The sequence below is a fragment of the Rhinopithecus bieti genome, unplaced genomic scaffold (assembly GCF_001698545.2).
Source record: "Rhinopithecus bieti isolate Rb0 unplaced genomic scaffold, ASM169854v2 scaffold_23826, whole genome shotgun sequence".
Taxonomy (NCBI): Eukaryota; Metazoa; Chordata; class Mammalia; order Primates; family Cercopithecidae; genus Rhinopithecus; species Rhinopithecus bieti.
In genome coordinates this window covers 945,791-956,773 of record NW_016811267.1, presented here as the reverse complement: position 1 = coordinate 956,773, position 10,983 = coordinate 945,791, and the positions used below count along the sequence as shown (strand labels likewise).

Sequence of the window (10,983 nt, the reverse complement as noted above, 5' to 3'; positions counted from 1 at the left end):
AAAAAAAAAAAAAAAAAAAAAAAACCCAGTCATTTTTTTCTCAACCACAGTCCTTAGAAGAGTTTTGAGTCACTAACCTCACCACGATTGCTAAGAGCAGAAGCAGGAAGGCAGGAGGAAAGTGAAACTTCTGCTTGCCAGTGCAGTGTCACTTTGGACTTGGGAACAAAGGGTGACGTGGCACCAATGTTCTGGAAGTGGAGAAACACCCAAGGCTTGGAACTTACAAGGCAGCCAGAGCTTAACTTACTACCAAAGTCTGTAGGATGGACTGTGCGTTAAACCTACCCCAGACTGCCAAAGTCAGATTAAGAGGTAAACAGTAGGGCTGGGCGTGGTGGCTCACGCCTGTAATCCCAGCACTTTCAGAGTACAAGGCAGGTGGATCACCTGAGGTTGGGAGTTCGAGACCAGCCTGACCAACATGGAGAAACCCCATCTCTACCATCTCTACTAAAAATACAAAATTAGTCAGGCGTGGTGGCGCATGCCTGTAATCCCAGCTAGTAGGGAGGCTGAGGCAGGAGAATCGCTTGAACCGGGGAGGCGAAGGTTGCAGTGAGACAAGATCGCACCACTGTACTCCAGCCTGGGTGACAAGAGTGAAACTCCATCTCAAAAAAAAAGAGATGAATAGCACCTGGAGCCAAGGGTACCTGTGGGGCTCCCTGAAACTGGCAAGGGGGGTGACGGGTCACACTTTGAGACTTGAGGGAGGACGGCTTCACGGCCCATCTCCTGGCACACTGCTCCCACTCAAAGGCACTTGCCTGGTTTGGGTGACAGAGAAATTGCACCATGCTCTTAAATGTGACTTCTCTTTGTTTTGCTCAGGGCCAGTGACTCTATGCAAGTGGCATGTGTGCAGGGCAGGACCCCACCATACCCGCCACCTGAACTCAGTCTCAGCAAACTAGTCAGGCCAGCAATGGCGACTTGGAGTCTCCCCACTTCTCTAATTGTATGTGCACGGGAAGTCACCCTTAGTTCTCAGGAATGGAAACAGGTCTCACCAGGGGGCCCGGACTTGGCTTAATTTCGGTTCAGGGTTTCGGTCTGTATGCTAGGAAGGGAGGCCAGGCCTGCCCCAGGAGAGAAAAGAGGAAGTGAAGTTGGACCTTTATGCTTCTGAGTGGGTTAGGAGGCTGAAAAGGAAACCGTCAGCTAGGGCATCTCACAGTCCCTGCAGGTGTCACCAGCACCTGGCACCGAGAGGGCTCTCTCCTTGTTCAACAGAAGCAGCCCACTCTGAAGCCCAGACCCAGATGGTGCCCACAGCAGAACACTGAGCTAGCCGGGGCTGGGCAGCTCTGTGCCTATGATGTCATAGGCCCTGGCGCCCCGCAGCCAGCAGAGCACAGCTCTCTGGGCTGAGTATAAAACTCCAGGAGCTTCTGGAGAAAGCCCCATGTGCCAGGACTGGGCACCAAGAAACGGAGGCCAAGGTCACAGGGAGGGCGGAGGGAGAACGCCAAGGGCTTCTGGCTTGAAGCCATCGCCAGGTGGAGAGAATGACAGAGAACAATGGCTCTTACCATATCTGCAGTTTAATTCTCTTGCCATCGAGCTCTATGGTCCTAATTTTAAAGTCAATTCCTGAAAGAAAAGGAAAAAAGGCGCATCACTGTCAGCCCATTTCCCAAGCTGTGTCTGAACTGGGTGCCACCAACCTGTGTAGGTGACAGTTGTTGTGGCTTATGGAGACCCTGCCTGGCACTGGGCATGCAGGATGTCGGAATATCCAGATTTGGAAACACTTGGAGATACTTTCCCTCTCCAAGGGCCGATGGGAGCAGTGCAGAGCAAACCCAGGGGGCGTGGGTGGCAAAGCCTTGCTCTTGTCCCTTGCTGCCAGCTGAACCCGCCTCCCTGCCCCAGGCAGTTGTACAGAGTGGGTCTCAGCAGAGCCCTCTGCAGGCCTGAGTCCCTCGCTCCCCACCACCCTGCAGCTGACCCCCAAGCACACAGGGCCTTGGGTCCCACGATGCGTCCATGCACATGGTCAGTTTCTCTCTTGCCCCAGCTTTTGTACACGCTGTTCCTTTTCTGCAGGTGGTCTGTGTCCCACCCGCCCGTCACCTGGGCAAAATTCCCCTCCTTTAAGGCCTCCTTGAAGAGCACCTCCTAACAAGCCTTCCTGATCCCATCCTCCTTGTCTCTCACCTCCTGCTTTCATCCCCTTTCCCCATGGTGACCTTGCAGCCACCTTGATGTTCCCCAGGCTCCCACTGTTCCCCCTCAGTCCCCTCCCTAGCCTTCAAAAATATAACCCTAACCACGTTACACAGCTAACCTCTGCTCCAAACTTTCTTTCTTTCTTTCTTCTTTTTTTTGAGATGGAGTCTCGCTCTGTCACCCAGGCCGGAGTACAGTGGCATGATCTCGGCTCACTGCAGCCTCCGTCTCCCGGGTTCAAGTGATTCTCCTGCCTCAGCCTCCCGAGTAGCTGGGACTACAGGTGCCCACCACAACGCCCAGCCAATTTTTTAATTTTTAGTAGAGATGGGGTTTCACCATGTTGGCCAGGCTGGTCTCGAACTCCTGACCTCAAATGATTTGCCTGCCTCGGCCTCCCAAAGTGCTGGGATTACAGGTATCAGCCACCGCACCCGGCCCTCTGCTCCAAACTTTCTAGTGTGTCCACCAACAGATGAATGGATGAACAAAATGTGGTCCAACCATACAACGGAATACGACTCAGACATAAAAAGGAACGGAATACTCTCAATGCTACACAACATGGATGAGCCTTGAAGATAGGATGCTGAGAGAAGCCAGTCACTTAGTATGAGATTCCATTAACAGACATGCCCAGAATAGGCTCATCCATAGGAACAGAAAGCTGATTAGCAGTTGTCTGGGGCTGGAGGGAACATGGGGAAATTGGAAGGGTTGGTGTCTTTATTTATTTATTTTTTTTGAGACAGAGTTTCTCTGTCACCAGGCTGAAGTGCAGTGATGCGATCTCGGCTCACTGCAATCTCTGTCTCCCAGGTTCAAGTGATTCTCCTGCCTCAGCCTCCCAAGTAGCTGGGACTACAGGCATGCGCCACCACGCCCAGCTAATTTTTCTATTTTTAGTAGAGACAGGGTTTCACCATGTTGGCCAGGCTGTTCTCAATCTCTTGACCTCGTGATCTGCCTACCTTGGCCCCCCAAAGTACTGGGATTACAGGTGTGAGCCACTGTGACACTGTGCGTGTCTGGCCTTGGGTGGGCGTCTTTTTGGCATAATAAAAATGTTCCCAAATTGCCTGTGGTGATGGTTGTGGAACTCTGTGAATGGACCCAAAGCCACTGAATTGTACACTGCAAATGGGTGAACTGTACGGTCGTATGCAAATTCTACCTCACAAAGTGGGTTTTTTTTTTTTTTTTTTTTTTTTTAAGGCATCTTTCAGTGGTTTCCCTGCCCCACTTCCCTTGAGTAAAGTGGAAACAGGTGCCCGTGTGTGTAGAGGTCCTGCCTAATCTGGTCACCTCTCAGCACTCTGGCTCATGACCTGCTCTCTCTGGTCACACCATCCACACAGCGATTTCCTCAACATTCCAAGCACGCTCCTGTCTGGGGGCTTTGATGTTTGCTCTTTCCTGCCCTGGAAAGTTCTTTCCTTCTGTAGCTACCTGGCTATCCCTTCATTCAGGTTCCCGTTCAAGTTCCCTCCTCAGGGGAGCCTTCCTGACCATCCTCATCCGTTCTCCCTTTACCTATTTGTTAACATAGCTGACATACATTTATGTATCTGCTGCATGGACCTGGGCATAATGCTTGCAGATCATACTGGCCCATGTGGATGAGAAACAGCCAGACCCAGCCTTTGCCACCAGGAGTTTGGTCAAATCCCTGCCGGAGAAGACTCGAGGCCCAGGCCTGGCTGGGGCCTCTCTGAACCCAGGGTGGGAATGGTAATTCCGTCCAGTCAGCTTCAGCACTGGAATTTCGCCCTCTCAAACGTAAGCTCCCTGGGGGCAGGTACCTGACAAGTCTCATCCACTGCTATTACCTCCAGTGACTGAACACACAGAGGCTGAATGTGCATTTGCTAGAAGCTGGTACCCCAGTCCTGCAGGCACCTTGACTCACTTGTGTCCTCCCTGCAGCCCTCGCGCCAAAGTGGCTGCCTGGCCCACAGAAGGCACTGGCAAAATACGGCTGGATCAAAGAATTAAAGCGCAACAGGGTCTACGCGGTGTTGAGTGGTTCACAAAGCACTTTCTCAAATGCCAACCCTCTCACTGGAGGAATGAATGGACTCCCGAGGAGGCAGTGGCGCCGAGCCAGTCTGGTGAGAACCCATTCCAGGGAGCTACAGGGCCAAGTTCACACCAGAAATTATCGATGGGACTTCTGAGAATAGGCTTTGGTGAAATGGAACTTTTGGCAAAATGTTAAGGATTGAGTGGCAGAAAATGAACAGCCACTCAATCCTTGTCTATAAAGAAAACCCAGAGGTGCCCTCAGCCAATATAGAATCACCTTTTTTTTTTTTTTTTTGGAGACAGAGTTTTGCTCTGTTGCCCAGGCTGGAGTGCAGTGGCACAATCTTGGCTTACTGCAACCTCTGCCTCCTGGATTCAAGCGATTCTCCTGCCTCAGTCTCCCGAGTACCTGGGAATACAGGCAAGCGCCACCACGTCTGGCTAATTTATGGAATCACCTTTAAGCATTAAGGTGATTCTGCTTCAGGACTAGACAGCCCAGTGTGCCTAGGCTTCCTAAAACATTCCCCACTTCCTGTCACGCATGCACAGGGACACACAAAATCAAGGAGCACTGTCAGGTTGGCCAAGCTCCACAGCAGCACTCCGCCCTACACTCCTCTGGGTTTTATTAACATGCCAAATTTAATTACGAAGTGTAAACTTTATGAGACCTAAGAATTATGAGGCCTGAATTTCAAGGTCATGGTGAATTAGAAATTCCGAGAAGACAGAAGGCTACAAATGGAAGGAGGGGAATGAAGGGGTGGGAGGGAGGGATCTTGGGGTCAGGTGCCACCTCCACCTTGCTAGGTAACTTTCACCAAGTCACATCCTCATCTGCAAATGGAAGACAGCCTCTTTAAAGCTCAAAGTAACTCTAAAGAGGGGGGTCTGGGCTGGGCGCAGTGGCTCATGCTTGTAATGCCAGCACTTTGGGAGGCCAAGGTGGGCGGATCACGAGGTCAGGAGTTCGAGACCAGCCTGGCCAACATGGTGAAACCCTGTCTCTACTAAAAAAAAAAAAAAAATACAAAAATTAGCTGGGCATCATGGTGGGCACTTGTAATCCCAGCTACTCGGGAGGCTGAGACAGGAGAATTGCTGGAACCTGGGAGGCAGAGGTTGTAGTGAGCCGAGATCACGCCACTGTACCCCAGACTGGGTGACAGAACGAGACTCCATCTCAAAAAAAAAAAAAAAAAAAAAAAAAAAAAAAAAAGAGGGGGGTTTGTGGGGAAGGTGCTGAGGCCAGGAAACTGGGATCTGAGTGAATGCAAGCCACAGTCTGCCCACAGTTAACATCATTTCTTTCTTTCTTTCTTTTAAGACAGCGTCTCGCTCTGTTGCCCAGGCTGGAGTGCAGCGGCGCCATCACAGCTCACTGTACCTTGACCTCCTGGGCTCAATCAGTCCTCCCACCTCGGCCTCCCAAGTGGCTGGGTCTATATGGGTAAGCCAGTATGCCTGACTAATTTTATTTTGTATAGAGATGGGGTTTTGCTATGTTGCCCAGGCTGAATTAACGTTACTTCTTGATCAGTTGGGGCACAAGAGTTACCCTAAAGTTTGGCCTTGGAGTTGGGGAGGGGAAGAATTCAGAACCATCTGTCTTCAGAGGCTGGAGGCTGTCACTGCAGGAGCCATTCATTTGCTTCTTCGAGATGGCCTCTGGTTACGGTGACAACCCCTTATTGTCTAATTCTAATCCTCAGCCACCAGGGCACTAGCCCAGGAGACAGCGTCACTCCTGCTCTAAAGACAGCAGGGCTCAGAGAGGGGCAGTGCACGTTCAAGGGCAAACAGCAATTGGAAACCAGACATAACGATTTCCAGTCAATTCTCTCTACTTTACATCAGGCATATAACTGTTTTATAAAGCACAGCTCCGCTGGGTGCAGTGGCTTATGCTTGTAATCCCAGCACTCCGGGAGGCTGAGGTAGGTGGATCACAAGGTCATGAGTTTGAGACCAGCGTGACCAACATAGTGAAACCCATATTTACTAAAAATACAAAAATTAGCTAGACGTGGTGGTGGGCGCCTATAGTCCCAGCTACTAGAGAGGCTGAGGCAGGAGAATTGCTTGAACCCGGGAGGCGGAGGTTGCAGTGACCTGAGATCGTGCCACTGGATTCCAGCCTGGGCGAAAGAGCTAGACTCCGTCTCAAAAAATAAAATAAAATAAAATAAAATAAAATAAAATAAAAAAAGCACAGCTCCTGGAGGGGGGCAAGAATGGAATTAGCACATTATCGTGGGGTTCAGGGAGATAACATGATTCTGTTGAAGTGACACAGTAAAGCAAAGGCCATTCCCTACGTTTTCGTGACTTGGAATAAACTCCTGACTTAGTGACCGTTCCCCCATTTTCCCCATCCCTAGCAGGGCTACAGAGCTCCCAGGCCACTCAGACGGGTGTTACTCCCCGGTCTAACCTTTTCATTGTGGGCCAGGACTGCTTTTGTGGCACTGAGAGAGGTCAGCTCCACTTCTGCAGACGGCACAACTGAGATGCACCAAGCCAATTCTGTTCAACCACAATGTGGGCTGGCCTTACGGGAAAAGCTGTTCTAAAGTGACAACTGGAGTCTTGGGCCCTTTGATAGGGAAGTCAAGGCTGTCTGTGGCAGTGGCTGATTTAGTTGCTCGCTGAGGCTTTTATCTTGCATCTTCTTGCGGATGACAGGTCCCAGCGCAGGCAGTGCTGTCACTTGCCATTGCTGTCATCCTGGAGCAGGATGAAAGGTGGGCAGGGAAAAGGTCCTGACTCCTCTTATCATTCCTTCTGGAGGAAAATACACTTCTCAGGGGAAGAATGGTCATGGAAAGGGGCTCAACTTCTGAATGCTCCAGAGAAAAGAGCAGGAATGGTGTGAGTTAGAGTCCCGGATCCAAGGTGCATTAGCTGAGCTTGTCATCAGCTGGGAGTGTGCGGTGCCATCTCTCTAGGATAGCTAAGCCTCGAGTTTTGGGTTGAGACACAGCCAGGTTCAAATTCCATCAAATCCCATTCTCACCACCTGCAGACTGTGTGGCCTTGGGCAAGTTCCAGGCCCTCCCTGAGCCTCAAATTCCTCATCTGTGAGACGAGCTCATAACAGCACTGAACACCGAGAACTGGAGTGTGAAAATGCACGGGAAGCACTTGGCACATAGTAAATGCTCATTAAGGTGAGATGTCACCATCTTTTTCCCATGGCCAATTCCCCATGACTCAGTTTCCACTTCTGTAAGGCAGAAGCCTCAAAAGAACCGCTTCGAGGGTTGCTGCTAGGGCAGATCGAGGACGGACGCGAAGACCCCAGCCCAGGACATAACACTCCCTAACGAGCGGGCTGAGGGTCGGAGCCTCAGTCTCCCCATCTGCAAAATGGGCACCTGGTCTCCCCCACCACGGCCCAAGAGCCCCCGAACGGCGGTACAGGCGACTGCTCTTCTCCCCTTATGCCCCCTCGACCCTCTCAGCGCCCTCGGCCAGTCCAGCCCGGTAGATCCCTCAGCCCCAGTCCCTCAGGGGCCCGCCCAGCCCGGGCCTCTGGCGCCCCCAGTCACTCCCCGGTCCCGCTACCTATGGTGGAGATAAAAGTGGAGTTGAAGGCGTCCTCGGAGAAGCGGAACAGGACACAGGTCTTCCCCACCCCCGAGTCCCCGATCAGCAGCAGCTTGAACAGGTAATCGTAGGTCTTCGCCATATTACACTCTCTCCCCGACGGGAAGTGCGGCCAGCGCCTCTCCACTGGCCACCAGCACCGTCCATCAGCGCCGAGCCCGCCCCCTATTGGCTCCAGGCCCGCTGCGCGTCACCGCGGCCGACGCCCGCCCCTGCGTCCCGCCAGTCGCGGGGAGACCTGGGGAGGGGGCGAATGGAGCGCGGAGCCGGAAGCAGCCCGAGCGCACCTCCCATTGGCCGGCACTAGGGAGAGGACGGGCTCTGATTGACCAGCAGTGAAGAGTCGTGGGGCTTCAAATGGGGACCAGGCGAGGGCGTGGCATTATGTGGCCCCCGCCTTCCACCCCCTACTCGGGCGGCCCGGCCCCGCCCCACTATATGAGAGGGAAGGCAGGGAGCGTCGCCAATGCCTCGCGCGCCGGCAGCCTGGGGGGCGGGGCTTGGGGTGCGTGCGCACGCGCGCCCGGAGTTCCGTTAGGCGACGGCAGAGGGCGCAAGCCTGTACTTGGGGCGGGTATCTCTGGGTCCCGCCGGCACAACTCGCGCAGGCGCAATAGGCCCCGAGGCGAGCGCGGGAAACCATGGTAGCGTTCTCAACCTGGTCTGCGGCCTGCGAGTCGGGGCAGCGGGGGCCGAGGGAGGAAGGAGAGAGGAGACGCTGTATACTCGAAAAGTGACCCGGGCCGGGCGCGGTGGCTCACGCCAGAAATCCCAGAACTTTGGGAGGCCGAGGCGCGTGGATCACGAGGTCAGGAGTTCAAGACCAGCCTGGCCAAGATGGTGAAACCCCATTTCTACTAAAAATACAAAAATTAGCCGGGCGTGGTGGCGGGCGCCTGTAATACCAGCTACTTGGGAGGCTGAGGCAGAGAATTGCTTGAATCTGGGAGGCGGAGGTTGCAGTGAGCCGAGATCGCGCCTTTGCACTCAAGCCTGGACGACAGAGCAAGACTCCATCTCAAAAATAAATAAATAAATAAAAGTGACCCAAGACGAGTTCCGAGGTCTGCGGCCTAGCGACCTGCTTACAGATACCCAAGGCCTCCGCCACCTGAGCGGCTTCACCGCCACAAGCTGTGCCCCTAAGCGCGCACCGGCCTCCTCAGGGTCCGCCCTCGGCCGCCTTAGGAGTTGTCCGGGCCAGCCCGGGGTGGGGGGGTGGGGGGGATTAGAACAGTGAGGATGCTTGGTCCTATCTAGGGGCCAGGACTCTTAACACTAAAAAACAGGCCGGGGCTGTGGCTGCCATCTGTGATCCCAGTGGTTTGGGAGGCCAGGAGTTTGAGGCTGCAGTAAGCCGTGATCGTCCCACTGCACTCCAGCATGGACGACAGAGCGAAAAGCCTCTCAAACAAAGAAAAAGGCCGGGCGCGGTGGCTCACGCCTGTAATCTCAGCACTTTGGGAGCCCGAGGCGGTCGGATCACCAGGTCAGGAGATAGAGACCATCCTGGCTAACGCGGTGAAATCCCGTCTCTACTAAAAATACAAAAAAGTAGCCGGGTGTAGTGGCAGACGCCTGTAGTCCCAGCTACTCGGGAGGCTGAGGTAGGAGAATGGTGTGAACCCGGGAGGCGGAGCTTTCAGTGAGCTGAGATCGCGCCACTGCACTCCAGCCTGGGCGACGGAACGAGACTCCGTCTCAAAAAAATAAAAAATAAAAAGAAAAGAAAAAGAGGAGAGATACATTAGGAAAATCGGGCTTGCAGCTGGGTGTGGTTGCTCAGGCCTGTAATCCCAGCACTTTGGGAGGCTGAGGCAGGAGGATTGTTTGAGCTCAGGAGGTCGAGACCAGCCTGGACAATACAGGGAGACCCCCATCTCTACAACAAATAAAATTAGCTGGGCGTGATGGTGCACGCTGGTAATCCCAGCACTTTGGGAGGCTGAGGTGGAGGTTCACTGGAGGCCATGAGGTGGAGAACAGCCTGGGCTGAACATAGCAAGACCCCCATCTCTGCAAAAAAAAAAAAAAAAAAAAAAATTTTGGCCAGTCGAGGTGGTTCACGCCTGTAATCCCAGCACTTTGGGAGGCCAAGGTGGGCAGATCACTTGAGGTCAGGAGTTCGACACCAGCCTGGCCAACATGGTGAAACACCGCCTCTACTAAAAATTCAGAAACTAGGTGGGTGTGGTCGTGCGCACCTGTAGTCCCAGCTACTCCAGTGGCTGAGGCGTGAGAATTGGAGAATTACTTGAATCCGGGAGGCGGAGGTTGCAGTGAGCCGTGATTGCGTCACTGCATTCCAGTCTGGGTGACAGAGCAAGGCTCTGTCTCAAAAAAACAAAAAAATTTTTAAAAAAATTATCCTGGTATGGTGGTATCTGCTTGTAGTCCCAGCTACTCAGGAGGCTAAGGTGGGAGGATCCCTTGAGCCTAGGAGGTCAAGGCAGCAGTGAGCTGTGATTGCACCATTGCACTCCAGCCTGGGCGACGGAGCAAGACCCTGACATTTTTTTTTTTTTTTGAGATGGAGTCTCCCACGATCGCCAGGGCTGGAGTGCAATGGTGCGATCTCGGCTCACTGCAACCTCTGCCTCCCGGGTTCAGGCGATTCTCCTGCCTCAACCTTCCAAGTAGCTTGGATTCCAGGCACCCGCCACCGCGCCTGGCGTGGTGTATTTTTTTGTATTTTTAGTATAGAGATGGGGTTTCACTGTGTTGGCCAGGCCGGTCTCGAACTCCTGACCTCGTGATCTGCCTGCCTTCACCTCCCAAAGTATTGGGATTACAGGCGTGAGCCCCCATGCCCAGCCCCTGACTCTTAAAATTTTAATCCCAGTACCAGCCCAGCAAAATGATGTTATTGTTTTTTTCCTGTTTGATGGTCAGAAAACTGAAGCCAGAGGAGGTTAAGTGACTTTTTCTCCCTCCCTGCTCAAAAGTGGGAATTTGGTATCTGAACTCAGAGTGCCAAGCTTCCCAGGCTGCAGTTTGATCACTAGGGCTCCCTGCTTCTTAGAGATGGTCCAGTCTGTTTTAGGTCACTCTGGGGCCTCCGGGGCCTTGAGGCTCACTTAAGGATCTGCGGAAGGAGGGCCCAGCCTTTCCTCCTCCCTTCCACTTCAGCTCATTTTTCTGCTAATCCAGCTCTGGTTAAGAAAACCTGTA

The 10,983-nt window shown here is 53.1% G+C and overlaps 1 protein-coding gene across 1 annotated transcript in view; it reads right to left on the bottom strand.

The window, feature by feature from the left end:
- The window catches only part of RAB8A (RAB8A, member RAS oncogene family), a 22,857-nt gene extending 14,515 nt beyond the window's left edge, over window positions 1-8,342 (bottom strand). The window contains exons 1-2 of the mRNA XM_017893696.1: window positions 7,771-8,342; window positions 1,536-1,596 (exon numbers count right to left, since the gene is read on the bottom strand). Of these exons, the coding sequence (XP_017749185.1) occupies window positions 1,536-1,596; window positions 7,771-7,894 (185 nt within the window). The 5' untranslated portion in view covers window positions 7,895-8,342. The remainder of the gene's footprint in view (window positions 1-1,535; window positions 1,597-7,770) is intronic.
- Between the last annotated feature and the right edge of the window lie 2,641 nt (window positions 8,343-10,983).